Here is a 22,362-nt window from a genome sequence, read left to right as displayed (position 1 = left end):
TATCTGAATGTATACTTAGGGTCAGAAGGATAAATCAGGTTTTAGATGGATGAATAGCTTCATTAAGCAGGAGCTGCACAGAAAGAAAAGCTTCTGGAGGGATTATATAGAAGAGGTGATCAGCATTCCCATGAGCAGTATAAGGTGCAGACAAAAAGGGTGATCAGTATAGTAAGGAATGCTATAGCTAATAATGAGAGAAAGCTAGCTGATGAGACCAAAAGAAATCTGAAGAGTTCTTTCACTATGTAGCAAGTAAAAGGTGGAATAACTACAGAAAGATGACTTTAAAAAGTCCTGATGATGGGGAGTTAACAGAAGTAAACCAAATAGTTAGATTACTGAGTGAGCATTTTGCAGGAGTGTACAATCTAGGTGGTGACATTGCAATGCCAAATATGACATTGAAGAAATGGAGATGCTTAAAATATTGCAGAACCTCATACCAATACAGCCATGTGATCAGAATGATGAGAATATGCAAGGGAATTATCAGCTCCTCTGAGCAAGCTATTTAATTTAAGCCTTGTGTTGGTACAGGGAAGGCACCAATGGAGTGGAAAGAGAATAAAATAGTCCCTTTGCATAAAGGAGGCTCCAAGACAAAAGTAGTAATTTATAGGCCAGTCAGCATCTCAGGAGTGATGGTTCAAGTATTGGAGAGATCAGTAAAAGATAGAATTCAGGACTGGGTGGATAAGAATATGATACTCTATAAGAGCCAACATGGTTTTGTGAAAGGTAGGTCTTGCCTTAGTAATTTGCTTACTTTTTATAATTGAGTAACAATGGAGCTGGATAAGGGAAATAGTTACTCAGTGATATTGCTAGACTTTGCAAAGTATTTTACAAGATTCCATATAGAACTCTATTGCAAAAATTAGAGCAAGGATATAAATCTGGTGATTTGGAATAGAAGGTAGTTGATGGACAGATATCAGACTAGTTTGTGGAAGAGGTGAGTCCAGAAAACAAGTGATCAGTGGTGTACCACAATGCTCAGTACTTGGTCCTTTGTTGTTTAATTTGTATCAATGATATAGGAAATGATTTGACAGGAAATATTCAGTTGTCTGCTGATGATGCTAAACCGAGAAGAGAAATGGCAAATGAGGGTGATGCAGAGATCCTTCAGAGGGACTTTAAATAGCTTAGCATTATGGGCAAAGGTAAATGGTTACCAATTCAATATGGCCAAGTGTAAGATGCACTTTGAGAAGAGATCAGAAGCTTTGAACACACTATTGATGAGGCCAGGGACTGGTGTGATTGTAGACAGAGAGCTGAAGTTTAGAGGGCATACTGCAAAGGTAACCAAAACAAAACATCAGATTATGTGGTTATTGAAGAACACACTAACAAGCAGGAATAGAGACGTTATTGTTCCCCTATATAAGACTTTAATAAGGCCACACCTGGACTACTGAACACACAGATTTGGTCTCCAGGATTATGTGGGGATGAAGAAGTTCTGGAGTGAATTCAGAAGCGAGTGATAAAGATTGTGGCAGGTCTGTGGACTTCAAAAATTAGCTGATAGGTGAAAAAAGATGAGACATGAAAGAAGCATTTAAGTTACTAAAGGGGTTTATAGGATTGATACTGAAGACTTCTTTCAGTATATGGCAAGAAGGGAGAGAACAAGAGGTTACCAGTGAGGAGCAGGGCAAGAGTGTGGTTAGCAAGGATGTTAGGACTAGATTTTTTTTTTTTTTTTTTTTTGCTTTTAGGGCTGTGGATGGAATGGATGGCCAGAAGTGGTTGTGGGTGCTTCATCGGTGAATAAATTTAAGGAGAGGTATGATATGTATTGTGTGAATAATGGATCTCCCACAGAGTCTTCTGATTCCATAGAATCAGAAGAACCTGTATAATAATATCAAATGAATGTATAAAATTGCATGTATCAAATGCATGCAAATAATATTAATGAATGTATAAAAGCAGTTAAATGCCAAAACAGCTAAGCAAAAAGGATCTGGTAAGAATATAGAAGGAATAGGAAACCCCAGAAAAGTATGAATAAATAAAAATCCAAAAACAAGTGACAAATAAAAATCCAAAAAACCATGTGAAGAAATATTTTAAAATATTTCTTCACATGATTTATCCTTTTCTGGTATTTTTAATTATTTTTCCATGTCTTTTTAACCTTTATACTTTAAACTTTTAAAGTTTATCATGTTTAATTTATTTCTGACTTATTCTTTTATTGCTGTTCAGTTTCCTTCTGTTAAATTATCAAGTTTTGAAGAAAGAAGCATGAAGTACTGCAGTTCTGCCTTAAATAATAATTTCTAGGCATGTTTTTAAAATGCATTATTTATCTAGTTCACATAATAGTTTTAATCAATAAATCACAGGTCTAAGCCAGTGTGTTCAAAACTTATGGGTGCTCTTAAACAAAATAAGCAGATAAGCAGGCTTTGCTATATTGATTTGAAATTAGAGGAACTATATGAAAAAACTTCTGTAATAATATATCATCTAAAAAGTTAAACCATGTTGGTGATATCATATTGGAAATATCATGCCAAAAACCTTCAGAAAAGCTACTGTGAGCAACATGTGTAGGGAATAGCAATTATGGTAATAATATCTCAATTATGGTAAAATAAAACAATTATTCTAGAGGAGTGACATCAGAAAGAAATGATCTCCTTGATGATTTAGATGAGGAGATATGTTCAGAGCTTAAAGATCGAGGAATGATATGTAGCACATCCTGTTCTGGATTCCAATCAAAAATATCATCCTTACTTTTGACACATCTAAATCTCTAAATCTGTAAATGTTGGTGGGGGGGGGGGGGGGGGGAAGTCATGCCCAAATTGCCCATCATGATAATAAATCATGCTCTGCAAAATACCCAAATGAGCCAACTGTGAAGATCATCTTACTTGTTCTTAAGCATGACAAAGAGATACAAAAGATCAAGACTGAACAAAACATCTCATATCAGGATGAAACTGGGAGCTTGTCACCAGAACACAGTGTGAAGCCCTCTTACACTGAGAAGAGGACAGTTAAGAAAATCTCTAAATCCCCTACCAATTTCAGTGAAACTGAACATTGTGATCATGACTACTTCTCTTCAGAATACATTAATTGCATGCATTATTAGGGAATCATTAGAGCACCTGAAACTGCTCCTATACTGATCCAACCAAAAAATAAAACTCAGGACATTTTCATGGAAAAATAAATACCTCTGTATCCTGAATTTGAAGTAAAAGCAGAAACTAACCAAGACACATCAGATGATATATTAAACATTTTTCCAGAGGAGGATAAGGAATCATATTTCCCAAAATCAAGTAACAGAGACCAAACAAATGGAAAGCACTCAACCTCTCAGAATCAAGAAAAATCTACAAAGTCACTGGAAAAAAGAAATTCTTACAGCAAAATTATCATGGAGTTTATCAAAATATTGATGATGTCAAAGTTATTATGCAGAAACATAAAGCCGATTTCTTTCTGCAAAAGACATCCAAAATGCAGTGAGGACCCACCTTAAGGCATTTCACCATTATTCACAAGGACAGAACCGGAAATGGAGTTACTATCCTTGTGGTCAACCATATTGCTTTTTAGCACATCCGTCTTAACACTCTATAAACAGTAACCATTCATCTGTCAATGGGATTTCTTGATGCAATATGTTCCGTATACTTACCACTGCAATAATCCTATATTGCAACTCTCTTCCCAATACATATGAATCATTGAATTTCAATGGCCACAATGTTATGTGAGGTACTGCAAATAGCAGAGGAAGGAAAGGAATTCTTATCTTGTTTCAAGTCTATCCACTCTTTCTTCAATAGATCTAACAATCTGTTTCCCTACTATCTTTCAATTATTTATATGGTATGTCAAAGAACATATATGGAAGAGATCATTTTACCGTGCTTTCCAGTATATTCTCACTGGAACCATGTGCAATAAATCCCAAACTCATCCACCTTAAACACATGCAGTTCTCAGAAGAAGAAAAAAAAAAATTACCTTTTCAGAATAATAAAAGCTACAAACATATCACCTCTATAACTTCCTCAGCATCCAAAAAAAAAAGGAGTTCCTTCTGCTAGACATGATTACTTACATGTCTCTACAAATCCAAGATTTACATGCTAGAGATTACTCTTTTCACACTGGGAGAAAATTCCCTAAAATCACTGTGAAAAACTGTATGTAGAATGCTTATGATAACACGTGCATTTGTTGTCAAAGAGAATATTAATAAAATTAATAATAAAGTTTATATTTAGCTACATGGTTACTTAGTTCAATGTGAGTGTAGTGAGTATTTTAGATATATTTTTGCATTTAACTGTGAAATTAGTTAGGCTCCTGTAGCAACATAATAATGGATGCAGTTAACTCTTGGTTGAACTTCCATATGAATAGGTTTGTGCATTTTGACATATAATGCACAAAACTATTTTATGACAAATATGAGTAACTTATAAGGAAAGGAAATGATAGAAAAATTTGTTAAAATGTATATACTTTTGGATGTGAACAAGATTTTGTACAAAGAATTAAATGAGCTTCTAGGTAACGATGCATGAAACAAAGGATGCAGGTATGAACAGAAGTGGCAGAGTGCATGACAGTGACAGAGTTATAAAGAGGAGAGAGATATGGCATAATATTAAACAGGAGTTGGAGAAACTAGGAAAGTGCTTGGTAAACACTGGGAAAGATAAATTACTTCACAAGAAATTATATTTTTATTAACTCCTTTAGCCAAGTGAAAGCAAACAATGTTTGCAGGTGAAACATCTTCACATCGATGTGAAGCAATGACTTCACATCATTGCTTCAGTATCCCATAATGAACAGCACACAGAGATCAGTTTCAACCTTCATTGAGGTCTCATCAGTGGGAACTAGATTCAGAAAGATGAGAAACTCCTGGATCACATTTTCCTAGCTCTACGAATTAAGACTTCATCACTGTTAGAGCTAGGTCTGTGAATGTCATCACTGAAATCTTCTGATTTAAGAATTATATTGCTGAATTGCTGTAGAACATTTATATAGTTCACTAATGAATCTTTAAATTTAGTTAAAGCCTTTTTCTTCTTTCTTTTCCTGTCATAACTAGATTCATGTTTTTGCTTATATCCATTAAGAATGAGTCAAGCTCACTCAACACAGTAAAGTATAGGATCAAAACATGAATGTAGCTCACAGTCTTGATTTAAATTACACTGTTCTTTTACAATGTTCTTTTAAAATGTGACACATTTGTTCACTATTTATTAATTACACAAACACAACAATTTTGAACTAGGAAATGCAAACTTCTCTCTTCAAACCAATGTTTAATGATTCACAAAATATGAGCTGAGACTATGTGTGTGCATGATCAACTTTAGGAGTTTTAATTTAATGTGCATATGCTATTTAGCAGCTGTCCTAGAAACTATAAGTACTGAAGTGATGTCTGTCTGTCAAGTGATATGGTTTATCATGATGTGATACAAGCTTCAACTGTCATATAACCAAAATGATTCACAGTTAAAATGTTAAAATATTGTGCAGATGAATTAAATTTCAACAAGGAAAGAGATCATTCTGACTGGTGGAAGCATAAGAAATGCAGGTAATGGTGGCATGAGATAGAAGTTCACAGTACAAAACAGATAGCTGCCTGCTAATGTCAGGATTGGATTGCCTGAAAGAGGACTGAGCTGCATAAACAGATAAACTTTATGGATAAAAACAGGACTATTATCATAGGTGATATCAGTGATTGGGATACACAGTGGAAAGGGAGGAGAGAGAAAAGAAAACATGCAAGAATAAGGGGAAGAGAATTTATACTTACTAATGGATAACAACTATGTTAAATAAAACATAATGGAAGGGACTTGTGGTGTAAGAATACTGGACCTAGTGACAGTATCAAAGAATCTGTCTATAAATAAGGTATCTGTTTGGTTTCCAACTGGAAAGGAGAGAGAGAGAGAGAGAGAGAGAGAGAGAGAGAGGAGAGTGATCATTCAAGTTTTAACTTGGCAGATGGAAAATCATGTGAAGGCTCTGAATAAAAATGCATATGTGGGACTATAAGGCAGATGATTATGACAGACTGACAAAGAGCAGCATAGGCATGAAAGACTGCACAGTAGAGGAATCAGTTGTTTATAAGTAGATGTCTGAAGGAAGATAAGTATCACTGCATTCCCAAAGGTCAAAAAATAAATCACACAGAACTAAATGGATGAATAAGACTTGAAAAAGATGCTTCAGTCTTAGGAGCAGCATAAAAATGTGGGCTAGGAAAGTGAAAGCCATAGCAAGGAAGACAAAATTGAACAATGAAAGGAAGTTAGCCAAACATGTAGAAGGAAATCCAAGAGAATTGTTTTACCTGCAGCAAGTAAAAGGAAAAACAGCCATGGAAGAATAACCTTAGTAAATGTAGCAAGTACAAGAGCATCAGATCCTTCAGAAAGATCTGAGTTGTTTAGTGATTACCTCACTGACCATATACATCCTAGAGAGACCCATTAGCTATCTGAACACTAAGGTGGAAATATATGAAAGGATAGAAGTTAAAGTTAGAGATAATAAAGCAATTGCTATTGCAAGAGCATGATTCAAAACAGCAGTAGGCTGATATCCCACAATTGGATAGGATATCAGAAAGAGTGTTGAAGGAATATTCAAGAGAATTAACAATGTCTCAGAGACTTGACTATTCAATTATTTAACTTAAGTCTTAACATAAGCACAATTCCTAATGTGGAAGGAAGACAAAATATTTTTTTATAAAAGGGTAGAAGGAGGATTACAGACCAATCAGTATCTCTGAATTGACTGGGCTATAATTGACCAATAATTGAGATCGTGTGGTTCTGAACTCAGGCCATTGTTTAACAGAATGATATGGGAGGAGAGAAAGAAATAGAGGTAGAGGACATGATGATCTTGTTAAAGGTAGGTCTTGCCATTAGCAATTTGTTCCTTTTATAAGTGACAGCACAAATTGATAAGATGTTTCTAATTTTTCCAATGCCTCTGACAAGATTCCACACAGGAGGCGGTTATACAAACTCAAAGGAAAGGATGTGCAAAATAGATTTGTGACACGGATAAAAATGGCAGACTGACAGATATCAAAAAGTGATGTATGGAAAGTGACTATTGGGATATCACATGGTTCTGTATCAGGCCATTGTTGTTTAACTAAGGGATGCTTAGAGGGTAATATTCAGCTAGTTGCCAATAATGCAAAGTTAGAGAATAGAAAGAGAGGATGATGTGGGAGGAGAGAAAGAAACAGAGAGCTTTGACCTATCTGACTTGACAGTTTCTGTTGGAGCAGTTATTGATAATACATTGAAATATTGATAGGACAGAAATGAGAAGAAGGGCCAAGATTGCCAATGAGATTGCGCAGGAGGAATGGTATGCAATTTACAGATATGTGGAGTGAATTTAGTTGATATAAGAACCTGTATATGCCTGATGGACTGCACTTAAATGATTTTGGAGTTAGGTGCTTGGAAAAAGTGTTGAGTGAAAGTTTGGAAGTGCAAAACCAGGGAAACTAGAGATATGAGGGAGAGGGGGAGGAAGCAATCAAGCATGTGTCAGCCATCCCTGGGATAGATAAGTATGAGTGCAGGAATGATTATGAAGAGCTGAGTGCAGTTTCCCACAGGCTTTGAATCTGAATGAGCAGGTAATGACATTATGTAAGAGTAACTGTGGACCCAAGGAGATGTTGAAATGGATATACACGAATGCCCAAAGTATCAGAAATAAAGGAGAGGAGTTTTTAGCATTGGTCAGCTCAACTTGGCCAAAAATTATAGGCATCAGTGAAACCTTGTTGTCAGAGAATGATGTAATCAGGATAGAATGTAATCAATATTGTATTTTCAGAGAAGATAGAAGAAATAGGGCAGGAGGAGATGGTATTGTTAATGATAGCTGATAAACTTCAACCAACAAAATAGAAGTTAAGGAAGATTGTAGATCTGATGGAAATGGTTAATTTGAGACTGTTTGGTGTGAGATAGAAGCCAATAGGGCAAAATATTTGTTGGTTGCTGCTATAGACTTGGGGATCTGGAAGAAAATGTAGACAACATGCATCAGCAGATTAGTATAATGAGTGCAAGCCAAGCAATTATCATGGGAGACTTCAACTATGGTGATATAGATTGGAAGGAGGAAAGGGCATGTGGAAAAATGGAAATGGAATTTATAAAGTTACTAAGGGATAATTACCTGAAACAGTATGTGACTAAAGGGACCAGGGGTTTGAGAGTGCTGGATCTAGTAATAGCATCAGAAGATGCTATCTATAACTGCAGTAGTAACTCTATCTCTAATTGGGGAAAGTAACCATGCAGTTTTGTCCTGGGAGGTTGCTCAAACGTGAAATTTTCAGTCAAGAAAGGTTTTATGCAGAACTACAAAGCTGGCGATCATGACAAACTTAAGAGACAACTTGGAGCAGTGCCATGGGATAAGAAACTACATGGAATGAATGTCATTAGTGTATGAGAAGTAGTCAAGGATTGTTTGAGTAAGGCAATATCAGAATACATACCTAGGGTCAGAAGGATAAACCAAGCAGAGATAAAGTGGATGACTAGCAATATAAATCGGGAGTTGCAAAAAAATAAAGCACTGTGGAAGGAGTATAAACAACAAGGTGATCAGCATGCCCATGAGCAGTATAAAGCACAAGCAAGAAGAGTAACTAGTATGATAAGGAAGGCTAAATCAGATTTCAAGAGAAATTTAACTAAACAGGCCAAAGTAAATCCAAAAGAGTTTTTTTGCTATGTAACAAGTAAGAGAATGAATGATTACAGAAAGATAACTTTACTCAGTGCTGATGGTACAAAAGTGACAGAAGGAGAACAAATAGTTCAGTTACTAATTGATCACTTTCCAATGGTACATCATCTAGGTGGTAACTTTGCAGTTATTATGGTGACAGACTAATGTGAGCATTGAGGTAGATGAACTGGAGGTACTCAGTATATATTGAAAACCATCAATGTGAATCCAGCAGTGGGGCCTGGACAATGTCTGTCACATTCTTGTAACACACGAGCAGCATCTGCTCGTGTGCTACAAGAATATGCAAGTGAACTGGCAGAACCTCTGATGAAGTTGTTTAATGTCTCAGCTCTGGCAAGGTTCCAAGGGAGTGGAAAGAGGGTAAGATAGTTCCATTACATAAAGGTAGCTCCAAGACAAAAGTAGCAAATTACAAACCAATTTAGTATCTCTGGAGTAGTGGTTAAAGTATTGGAAAAGTTCGTTAAAAGAAAAATTCACAAATGGGTGGATAAGAATATGATACTTTATAGGGAGCAGCATGGCTTTGTAAAAGGTATGTCCTGTCTCAGTAATTTACTCACATTTTATAATAAGATGACAGCAGAACTGGATAAAGGAAATGGCTACACCATGATACTGCTGGAGTTTGCAGACATTTGCAGAATACTACATGGAAAACTATTCCATAAGTTGGAACAAATAAGATATGGAAATTGGAATGGATATGAGACTGGTGGCATGGATAGAGGTAGGTGGATAGAGGTAGGTGGATAGAGGTAGGTGGCTGATAGAAATCAGAAGGTGATGTATGGCGGAGTGGAATCAAAGCAAGTGAGGGTGACTAATGGAGTGTCCCATGACTCTATTCTACGATCACTACTCTTTAATTTGTATATTAATGATATAGCAGAAGATTTGAAGGAGGAGTTCTTTGTAATGCAAAACTAGGGAGGGCAATAGCTGATGATGGTGATGTAAATATCTAACAAGATGATTTAAATAAATTGGCAGTGTGGCCAAAAAACTGGTTGTCAACTCAATGTTGTAAAATGTAAGATAATGCACTTCGGGATGAAAAGATTACACATTTCCTGTAAACTAGTACCATCATATTGATGGTACTAGTTTACAGGAAATTAATGAGGCTAGATATCTGGGGGTGATGGTGGATAGAGAGAGATTTAAAATTCAGAAGACAATGCAAGAGTTGGCAAAATAGCTCAGAGGATTACTTGGATACTGGAAAGCACATGACAAGTAAAGATATGGAGGTTATTATTTCTTTTTATAAGGCTATGATTTGGCCACATGTTGACTACTGTGCACAGATTTGGTCACCTGCATTTCTTGGGGATCAGGAAGTTCTTGAGAGGATTCACAGACAAGTGACCAAGCTGGTGACAAGTCTGTGGAATGTTCCCTGTGAGGATAGACTGAGGGTGTGTGGGTTGCAGAGTTTAGCTGACAGGCAAGGAAAAGGGGATATAATAGAAACATAAGTTACTACAGGGATACTTATAAGATTGACATATAAGAGATTTTTCAATACATGGGGAGTAAGAGGAAAACAAGAGTCACATTTGAAGATGTCCAAGAATGTGGTTAGTAAGGGTATGTGGACTAGGTTCTTTTCATGGAGACTGGTGAATGAGAGGAATGGGTTGCCAGAGGTGGTTGTGAGTACCCTAACAGTGAATAAGTTTAAGGAGATGTATGATAGGTGTGTTAATGAATAGAGTGGGTCTCCTACAATGAGTCTTTTGGCTCCATGGAGTGTCCATATAAATAATAATAATAATAATAATAATAATCTGATCTTATCAGATAGGATAATAAGAAATATTTCTGATACAGAATCCTCACAAGTTGATCTGAATAAATTGGATGTATGTACATTTTCTTAATTTAATGTTACTAAATAGAAGATTATGCATCTTAGATTGAGGATATATTTCAAACAGAGTATTACATTAATAGGAACTTGATAAAAGCGGCCAATGAATCTAGAGACCTGAAGGTGATGGTAGACCATTAAGTTTAGTGCCACACTGCTAAGGTAATAACTCCAATCAGATAACTCCAATGTTGAAAGAGCATTAACTCAGAGGAATAAATAAGATGTTCTCCTGCTTTAGATGACTTTGATAAGGCAGATCTTGAGCCATTTATAAATTGAAAAACAAAAAAAAAAAAGTTTATTCTACAAATACTGTGCTCAGAAATGATCACCAAGGTTCAAAGTAGATAAAAAAATTGAAAAAATACAGCAAAGGGTAATTAAAATGGTATATGCCTATAGAATTGTGCATGAGGGCAAATTGAGGGAATGTGGTCTTCAAAGTTAGAGCAACAGACATAAAAACAGGAGGGCATCTTCTGATAATCTCTGATTTTTTAAGAAAGATAGAGTACGTACTTAGGCAGTGTGTGATATCAAGAGCTCATCAAGGATGGATCTCTGGAAGAAGCCTCTCCCTCAATGAGTTCTTAACTCCCTAGAGGAGTATGCATAATTTATTTATTTATTTATGCTTATGGCTACATAAAACTGGTAAATGAAAAGCACGATCACAATTTCCAGAAACAAATGATGAAAATCTTAACATATAAAAGTTCATTACATAAAAGGCACAACCGGCTTTCTAAGTCTTTCCTTTTTTTATAAATAAAGCAAAAGTAACTTGTCATAATCAAGCCAGGGACAATTATCATCCTGCTGCAACAAGTATGACAAGGCTGCATGTTCTCACAACACTTCACAACATAAATGTAGCTGTATCCGAGGTTTAATCATCATCATCTTCTAACATGAGGAGGAGTTCTGCTGATACTATGAAGAGGACTATGAGAGTTACTATGAGAATAACGTCTTCGTGGTGAGACGGGACCGTGATCTTCTGTTTCCTCCATAACCACTGCCACCACCATACCAACTACAGGTCAAGGTCCAGGCTGGAAAGCCAATTCAAGGCCTCATCCATCACCTTGTAGATGTCCTGTAGGCCACCACTGTGAAATTGGCACCTTGGGCAGTCATACACAATATGAGTAATCGTCTGAGCCATGGGAGAACAATCACAATAAGGATGATCTAACAGCTCCCATTTATGAAGAATGGTAGCCACATCTGCCCTGACTAGTTCTGATCCTGTTTATTGATGACCAAATCTTCCTAGGAAGATCAAAACCAGGCTGTGGAGCACAGGGATCTTCTACCAGGAAGCCGTTTGTTGGGGGATTGTTGGACCAGTATTCTCTCCATATGTCAGATATTGATGGCAGCGCAGCTGAAGAGAGTTCGTCCATGGACCAGGGCGGCTTTCTAGATTTGTGGCAAAGACTAGGTGGGTTTATGAGAGTCTGGTGTAGGGGCAGGAGTGGGTTGCTCATTGCTTTATTAAATTCCTTAATCGAGGCTTGTCTTCTCCATATGTGTGATGGAGCAATGTTAGATAGAACAGGCAGCCAGGAGAGAGAGAGAGGGCTGCTTCTCACTGTCCCACTAATTGTGCACATGGTAGAGTTTAGCTGCTGGGTGTCTATAATGTTAGTGTGTGTACTTCTTTCCCAGACAGGGTCATAATATTCTGCTGCAGAGAATGTGAGGGCTAGTGCAGATGACCTTAGGACTTCTGCACCACAACCCAAGGTTGTTCCAGCAAGCCTTGAAATGATATTATTTCTGGTTTTAATTTTATTGGAGAGGTTGATGATGTGCCTTTTATAGGTTAGGCTTCTGTCCAGGCTCACTCCAAGGTATTTTGGGTGAGGCTCGTGTTCTACCATTTTTCCACAGAAAGAAAGGTTGAGTTGTTGATTCGCCTCTGCATTGTACAAGTGAAATACTGAGGACACTGTTTTCGTTGGATTTGGCTTCAAGTACCACTGCCTGAAGTACTCTTCCAGGGTGTTCAGGTCCGTATTCAAGGTAGATTCCAGATTGCTAAAGGAGGTGGATTGATGTAAGATCACTAGGTCATCAGCGTACATATACGTGCTTGATCTGGTATGAGGTAGATCACACACGTAGATGTTAAAAAGTATAGAGGATAACACAGAGCCCTGAGGAAGACCGTTGTGAAGGAATCTGGGCCTGCTCTTTTTTCCACCAATATGGACCCGGATCTTTCTTTTGGAGAGAATAGATTCAAAAAGTTGTAAAGTTATTTTTACACTTTATAATATTTCCTAGTTTTAGGAGGAGGCCCCTGATCCAGAGAGTGTCATAAGCAGATGTTAGGTCAATGAAAGTGGCTCCATATTTAAGTTTCTTCTGGAAGCTTGCTTCAATTTGAGTTGTCAGGGCCAGGACCTGGTCACAGCAACTTCTTCCTGACCTGAAGTCAACTTGTTCAGTCGGGAGTGCTCTTTCAATGAGTGGTGAAATAATAATAATAATAATATGTATAATAATAATAATAAGTATACATAATAATAGCAATAGACAGTAAATGGATATTTACTGATTCACTCAATTCCTTACTGCATAAATGCTCAGTGCTAAATTACAGACACCATTTCATCTTGAAACGGCATCCATAATTTACAACATTCTTAAAAGCAGTTAATACTCACCAAAAAGTAGATACCATTCATAGTCTAACTTCAAATGGACAGTATTAACTTGTTTTGTGCAGTCATTTCTAAAATCCTACTCTCTCTCTCTCTGCTATAAAACAATCTTCCATCAGTATTTATGCAAATCATAATCTCATTTATGTAAGTAATATTTATTTATTTATGCATATGGAACACAACACAACACACAATAAACAATAAATTACACAATAACCACAGTAATTAACTTTAATGAAATGAAAGTATACAGATATTTCATACTGAAAATAACAGTACATCATCAGTGCATAGAAACAAGCAAATCAAAGAAATGGGAATACAAGGTACATACAGCAGCCTGTGGTTTACCGATTAAAAACTGCTGCTGCGTGCTAGAAATTAATATTAATAAATAATATTATTAAAAACTATTTTTTATGGTTACATATCATAAGAATCTCCCAAACTTTTGGAAGAGACAGACAATCATTTCAATTCAGATTTGGCCAATGTAAAAGGGCTTTGCAACTTTCTTTGAAAAGGCATTCATATTTAAACCTACTTCTATGGAGAAGACAAGCTTTATTCCACTGGATACTATGTTTAATGTCAATACTATGTTGTGCCAGACCAGAATTTTGAGGTTTCACGTATTCAATACAATACTGATGTTCATTAATTCTTTTTTCCACAGAACAGCCTGTCTGCCCAAAGTATGTTAGATTATATTCACAAGGTATCTGGTAAACGCCAGCATGATAGAGATGACAGTTTGTCTTTTGTAGATGGCAGCAGATGAGAAATTTTGTTGACAGAAAAATATGTGGGAATGAGATGATACTTCTTCAAAATTCTACCAATCGGTTCAGAGATGCCAGAAATATAACGGATCGGAACCTGCGGTCTGTGGAAGAATCCTGAGGTGTTGGAACATAGGAGTCAATTATCTGCTGGATTTGATTAGAGTTGTAGCCATTAAATTCCATTAATGTTTTGACAGTGAGAAGTTCTTGTTGTAAGCTTGAGAGAGAGGAGCACACATTGCGTGCTCTATTAATTAAAGACTTGATACCACCAATTTTTTGAGGGGTGTGATGAACACACTTTTGATGAATGTATCTGCCAGTATAGGTAGGTTTTTGATAAACCGATAAAGGTAGGTTGTCGATGTATCCAGTAGAATGAAGCTAGTCTTCTCCATAGAAGCAAGTTTAAATATGAACGGCTTTTCAAAGAAAGTTGCGAAGCCCTTTTACATCGGCCAAATCTGAATAGGAACAATTGTCTCTCTCTCTCCCTCAAACGTTTGGGAGATGCCTAAGTTATGTAACCATAAAAAATAGATTTTAATAAATATTATTTATTAATATTAATTTCTGGCATGCGGCAACAGTTTTTAATTGGTAAATCACCGACTGCTGTATGTACCTTATATTCCCGTTTTACTTTGATTTGTTTGTTTCTACACACTGATGATGTACTATTATTTTCATTATGAAATATCTGCTTTAATTTTCATTAAAGTTAATTACTGTGGTTATCGTGTAATTTATTGTTTATAGTCATGCCACAGGTATCTTTAAAGATTAGACAACACACGATATTTATCTATAGTGTTGTGGAGGTCTCTCCCCAACCTCATTTACTACTTTCCATTCTGCTCTGAATACAAAAGTCATGTTAATAAAAACATTTCATATGCAAATTCATCCATATAAGATAAAATGCAATATAGATAAAAATATAATTTTTCAGCTATTTATATTCAATGGTTTTAGATATTCAATATACGATGTCAATATCATTGTTTATGCTTTTTTTAAGTGTAAATACTGATGTATTGTACAATTGTTTGCATTTTCTACAGCACTATAAGCAATGTAAGAACAATGAATAAAAAACATAAGCTCTGCACATCTATATGCACTAATATCAGGCACCCAGCTGCAAAAATCTCATTCTGAGAAATTTGGATGATGTTGGTACTGCCCACTGAACAATATATGCAAAAGTAATATTATTCTACAAGCTAAAAGAGAAGCATTATGCACTATTAAGCAGTATCTGTAGCTTGATGTAGATGTTGCTCTATCTAAAAGGCACTGGTTTGGAAATTATTTATTATTGAACTATATGTCGAATGTAAAAATTTCTTTCTATCCACAATGTAAAATGTTTGCAAAACAAATTTATGGTTATCAAAAGAAAGAAAGAAAGAATAAAAATATCCAGAACTGTTTTTGCTTGCCTTTGAAACTTAACATCTGGAAAGTGATAGCAAACTTATGAGAATACAGCCTTTGGCATAAGAATTTTCTTGGCTACACTACTTAAACATCAATGCTCACGGCAGATTCGAATCCCACTGTGGGCATGGATGTTTGTGAAAATACTAGTGGTGATGATGGGCGGTAGATGGCGTTGGTGTATATGATGGTAGTTGTGGTTCGTTGTAGTTGGTGGATTGGGTAATGGAAACAGAGTTGTAGAGTAGGTGCCCTCCCTCGATGAGTCTCCGGACTTCCTGGAAGTGTTACATAATAACACTTCCAGGGAGTGTTACATAATCTACCCTATAATATAAAATGATAAGCCTTTTTTGTAACGTTTTTGTGTCACGTTTTTTGTCAAGTTATTTGAAATGTTTTGAAACTCAGGGGCTATCCTGAGTGTCAAGTCTTCAAAATTCGAGTCATCAGAATTCAAAGAGAATCGGCCTACCAGTCCGGAACTCGGGGGGGGGCATAGTCCCCTAGTAATAAATAATAATAATAATAATAAAATATAATGAATTCTACCCAGGAGACTGTACATTCACTGTTTTTTTTTTTTTTTTTTTTGGTACTATGGATTACATTGTTAGTGCTATGGTTTCATACCAGACAGAATCCTTAAGAGGACAAAACTTTCCTATCAATACTGTGGAATCCCATGTCTGAAGTTATCTTTTCTATAAGAACTTTCAGTCAGTACATAAAATGCAAGTATCATTTATGTTTTACAAAGAAATAGAAAATGTAAACTGTCAAGACCAATGAAACCTTAAAAATAAAAAAACACTGCTAATAAAAAAGAAAACATGTGGATTCCAGAGCAGAGTTTCTTTTGTCACCCTTTTAGCACAATACCAAAGCAAATCTGAAGATAACTTTGCTTCCCATAATAAGTTCTCAATCACTTACGTTTCAAAGGCAAACACTGCTTTGCTATTTAGCTATAAAATTATATATGATTTTTTGTCTTTGCTTTTAACAGTTTTTTTTTAAAGAAAGCCTTTAGGCTCTTTATCATTTGTTGGTCAGTCTGTGCCTTCCATTCCTACAATTTCAGCACCCCCCCCCCCCCACAACTATAAATAGCAAGTCAAGTATGTTTCTGGATCTTGGAACAAGGAAGAAAGATACACTACTAACTTAAACAGATTTTTCCTTTCAATTAAAGAGTTTTGGAAATCATGGGTTCCTCGCAAGGATATAAAGGATGTGATTAAAGGGCATGAAACTAATAACTTTCAGGTTTCACAGTATAAAGAATGCGATTCCTTAGGTTTTATTTACATTTTAAGAAAATTAAGCAAAATATAAATATACATATTTTACATACTTTACTTCTTTTTTTTTTTTTTTTTTTGGAAAAATTGATAAATGACTCACATTTATGAATAAAATATGAATATAGCATAAAGAAACAGACATTTGTATCCAGAATTCTGGCTTCTATACTAACCAAACTAACACCTATCCTTAACAGCTGATTGAGTTCAAGTTTGGCTCTATCACAGAGCAGGAGAATCTTTTCTCTATGTCCATGGGAAGTATAGGCAGAGTCAGTAAAATCCTGAGTACGTTCTACTACAGCATCTAAGGCACTGGTCAATCTTTCCCTATAAATAGGTCCCACTAGAGTCATACGAGTCATCTCAACAATGTCCTAGATAAAAATAACATAAAAAAATTGGGGAAAAATTTAATGGATATATTTACATGCACACACACACACACACACACACACACACACACACACACACACACACACACACACACACACACTCAAGCATGTGCACATTCATCATGCACAAAGCAAACTGAATTATCTGAATTCTACATACTATATTTGTTATCATCATTTTAATCATTACAGTCACATGTTTGTAACTCTACCTCTTTATATACATATTTTTATGCTGAAACAGTTCTCATGTTATTAGGAAAACACAGCTATGTCGGTATTAATTAGAGATTATTAAAAATTATCATCAATGTATATTCACTTATTTTATTTTTGTATACTTGCACAATCAGTCTATTTATGCTTAATAAACTGTATATTTTTATTATTATTTTATTATTATTACCCCAATACCTCATGGAGTGTCAAAGACTCATCTGGGAGGTCCTTTTATCACACCAGAGTAAATCCAGAGTAATTTAATAAAAAGGTGGCACACCGTTTGGCAGCTCCTATAGGAGGAGATGACCTTGCTAATGCTTCTGCCTGGTATCTCCACTTGGGTCTGGCTCCCAATGAAGAGACCTCAATAAAGGTCGAAACTAGTCTGGGTAGTGACCCTTCCCTTAATGCATAACATTAGACATATCCGCAAGGAAATGTGTTTTGCATTATGGGAGATACTGAGGTAGGAGTGTTGATAGCTTGCTCCACCTTTGCAAGGAGTCGCCCGGTTGTACCACCTTACCCCAGTCCTGAAGATACTTTCAGGCGCAAACTTGGTTTGCTCACACTTGGATAAAGGATTAAACTAAATTTATTATTTTATCACACACACAGCTCATCATATCATGCCTTGAACACATTCAAACTCCTTGCAAACACCACACTCTCAGGCCAGGCATTCCAATCATTCACAACTATGCACAAAAAAACCTGCCCATCACTACCCTATTCACAACCTCTTTATACAGTTTTCAGGGATGAACCTCTAGTTCTCCCCTGATCTCCCACTATTTTCTGTAGAACTTCTCCAGCATTGATCCTATAACAACCCCTTACCAACTTGTAGGTCTCTATCATATCTCCCCTCTTCCTCCTGTCCACCAGACTCTGCAAATTACACTTCTCAATCTTTCCTCATACTTGACATTCTAGAGGTCAGAAACTACCTTAATCAATTGCCTTTGGACCCTTTCCAACATCTCTTCATCCTTCTGAAAACCAGGTGACCAAATCTGGGCACAATAGTCCTAATCAAAGCTTTATACAGCGGAACAAGAATCTCCCTACTTCTACACGTCAGTGTCCTCTGCATCATTCCCAGAAGCCTTTGTATTGTCTTCATAATTTTGGCTATGTCCCCCCTAAATTTCAGATCCTTATCCACTATCACCCCCAGATCTCTTATTCCTCCCACAATATATCATCATCAAGCATAAATTCTGCATCCCATCTTTGTTTTCCAAATTTTAAAATCTTACATTTTGCAACATTGAACTCACATCTTCATTTCCGTGCCCAATCACTCAATTTATTCAAGTCTTCTTGTAAGGCCACAACATCTTCACTACTCTTCATGGTTCGTCCCAACTTTGCATCATTATTATTATTACGAGTATCTCCATGGAGTCAGTAGACTCATCGTGGAAGACCCAAACTAGCAAAACAAAATCTGTCATATCTCTTCTTGAATTCATTTATAGATGAAGAGCTCACAACTAAGTCAGGCAATGAATTCCACTCATTCACCACCCTCCAGGCAAAAAATCTTGTTCTGACACCCTTGTTAACCACGCTCTTCTTTAATTTCCAGGGATGACCTCTTGTTCTTCCGTCACTATCACACAGTTGAAACATTTCCCCTGCATCAATCCTATAAAAACCTTTCAGTAATTTAAATGTTTCTATCATATCCCCCTTCTCCGCCTATCAACCATCCTCTGCAATCCACAAGCTCTCAATCTATCAATGTAGGGAGCATTTTTTACATCACTCACCAACTTAGTCACTCTTCTCTGAACCCTCTCCACAGCCTCCTCATCTCCAAGGAATCCAGGTGACCAGACCTGAGCACAGTAATCCAAATGTGGAAGTATCAACGCTTTATAAAGGGGAACAATAATCTCTTTATCTCTGGGTGTCAGTGTGTTCCTCAACAACCAAGTAATCCTATGTGCAATCTTGGACACCTAAGCAATGTGTCCCCTGAACTTCATCTCCCTATCTACCAACACTAAGTCCCTAGCCTCATCAATCTCTTGGAGTACTGTTCCATCAAGGTAGTACACAGCTGGTAATCTCTTAATCCCAAAATGCATGACTTGACACTTTTCCACATTGAACTGACATCCGTTACCTTTTACCCATTCTATCAGCTTATTTAAATCATCCTGCAAACTTTCAACATCGGCTTGATTTTTTATTGCGCTACCCAACTTTGCATCATCAGCAAACAACTGACTATCTCCCTTTAAGTCATTTCCTATATCATTTATATACAAATTAAACAACAATGGCCCAAGCACAGAGCCCTGAGACACACCACTGGTCACCTGCCTCATCCTGGACTTGGCTCCTCCATACACCACCTTCTGGTATCTCTCCCTGAGCCATTCTCCTATCCATATCACCAATTTAGTATCCATTCCTATCTGCTCCAATTTGCATAACAGTGTTCCATGGGATATCCTGTTTCAAAAGCCTTAGCAAAATCCAGAAGTACCACTGTGTAGCCAGTTCCTTTGTCCAACTCAGATGTCATTCTATTATGAAAAGTTAATAGATTGCTAAGGCAGGATCTACCTTTAACAAAACCATGTTGGCCTCTATAGAGTATCATATCCTGATCCACCCATTCTTGAATTTTGTCTTTAACCAACTTCTCCAATACTTTTACCACTACTCCTGAGATGGTGGCCAGTAATTAACTATCGCAGTTTTAGAGCCACCCTTATGCAAAGGCACCACTTTGCCTAACTTCCACTCCCTAGGGACCATACCAGAGTTCAAACTTAAATTAAATATCCAAGTAAGAGGGTTTGACAATTCATCTGCACATTCACGCAACACCCGAGCTAATATTCCATCTAAACCTACAGCAGTGTTTGCATTTAAATTTTGCAATATATTAAATACCTCTGATTTCTTAACTTCAATTTTCACATTAGGTATTGCTACAGGTACAGAGATATCCTCACTTGGGTGATAGACTTTTGAAAAGTGATCACTCAGTAACTCGACTATTACATCTGATTTTGTCACCTCAATACCATCAGCACCCACTAAAGTTATCCTTCCGAAGTCATTCTTCCTTTTACTTGCCACATAGCAGAAGAACTCTTTGGGATTACCCTTGATCTCTTTGGATAAGGTCTTCTCATAATCTGATTTAGCTTTTCTTACTATGCTGGTAACCTTCCTAGCTTGACCCTTGTACTGCTCATGGGTGTACTGATTGCCTTTCTCCTTGTAAATTCTCCATAACATTTTCTTTTTTTGCAGATCAAGCTTGATACTACTGCTCATCCATCTAATGCCTGCCTTGTTTGACTTCCTGACCATGGGGACACAATCTGATATTGCTTTCCTCGGATACCCACTGATTTTATCCCATGCACTGCTAACATCTTTACCCTGCAATATGTTCTGCCATGGCACGGCTGCAATCTCACTCTGAAGCTTGCAAGTCAATACCACATGATCACGTTCACCAATTGCAGGTAACGAGGACACCTTATTTATCATATATCCTCTAAACCAATAACCAGGTCCAACACTCTCACACCACGTGTCCCTTCAGTTATGTGCTGTTTCAAGTAATTATCTCATAGATATATGAACTCCATTTCCTTTTTGCTACGTGATATTTCCTCCTTTCAATTGATATCACCAAAATTAAAATTCCCCATAATAATCACTAAACTTGCACTCATTGCACCAATTTGCTGATGCACGAATTCAATATCTCCCCCTGTACTCCCTGGCCTATAGCAGCATCCAACTATATATTTGGTTGCATTGGTCACTATTTCGCACCAGGCCACCTCAAATGAACTCTCATTCACATGTCTATCATCTTGATATACTACTTTCTTTGGCTGCAACACATCAGCTATCATCAACAGTACTCCACCCCCTGTTCTATCTTCTCTATCCTCCCTGAAAATACTGTACCCATCACATTCAATTCCAGTGACCACATCTTCTACTGACAGCTAAGTTTCACTAATGCCTACAACTTTTGGTGAGATTGCACTGACTAATGCCAAAAATTCTTCTCTCTTATTTTGAATGCTTCTTGCATTGGTATACAAAAATTGCAGATTCCCTCTAGTTCTTGTACTGGCTTTAGAACTAATATATAAGCCAATAATTTCAGTAGTCCCATGCTGATTTTTATCCCCTCTCTTCTGCAATTTATTCTGTGAATAAGGATCAATAAATATACAATCAGTGCTAAAGTTTCTCTCTCTTACACTCAACCTTTTCAATATTAGTTTCCCTGCCCAATTACTTCAGCTTGTTCAGAAACAGTAACTTCTTCAATCGCTTATGTCCTTCCACCATCTGCAAACAACTGAATATCTCCATCCAAATCTTCACCTATATCGCTAATATAGAATTAAACAGTAATGGCCCCCAAAACAGATGCCTGAGGCACTCCACTAGTGACTTTCCTTTTCCTGGATATCACTCCCCCATACAAACTTGTTGATACCTATCAGATAGCCTGTCTCCAATCCAATGCACTAATCTAATATCCAACCCCATCTGCTTTAGTTTGACTATCAAATTAAAAGCCTTTGCGAAATCTAAGTATATTACTGTGTATCCTTCTCCTCTGTCCAAGGAAGCAGTCACTTTATAGTAATAAGTAAGTAAATGACTAAAACATGACCTCCCTTTAGCAAATCCATGCTGTCCATCAAAGATAATACCATTGTTGTCAACCCAACTCTGGATCCTAGTTCTCACAAGCTTCTCCAACAACTTAACTACAACACCTGACACACAGATAGGCCTATAGTTTGA

At 36.7% G+C, this 22,362-nt stretch overlaps 1 protein-coding gene across 2 annotated transcripts in view; it reads right to left on the bottom strand.

Annotated features, from left to right (window-relative positions):
* Positions 1–22,362, bottom strand: part of LOC150109360 (alpha-catulin-like) — a 439,125-nt gene that overhangs the window by 112,236 nt on the left and 304,527 nt on the right. For both annotated transcript variants that reach the window (XM_090407671.1, XM_090407679.1), the window contains exon 7: positions 17,107–17,310. In XM_090407671.1, coding sequence (XP_090263797.1) covers positions 17,107–17,310 — 204 coding nt within the window. The remainder of the gene's footprint in view (positions 1–17,106; positions 17,311–22,362) is intronic.

This window comes from Typopeltis vanoorti, chromosome 2 (assembly GCF_054136105.1).
Source record: "Typopeltis vanoorti isolate ZY-2024b chromosome 2, IOZ_Tvanoo_1.0, whole genome shotgun sequence".
In the NCBI taxonomy this organism is placed as follows: domain Eukaryota; kingdom Metazoa; phylum Arthropoda; class Arachnida; order Uropygi; family Thelyphonidae; genus Typopeltis; species Typopeltis vanoorti.
Note: the sequence above shows the minus strand (reverse complement) of the source record. Positions and strands in the feature narration are given on the sequence as shown.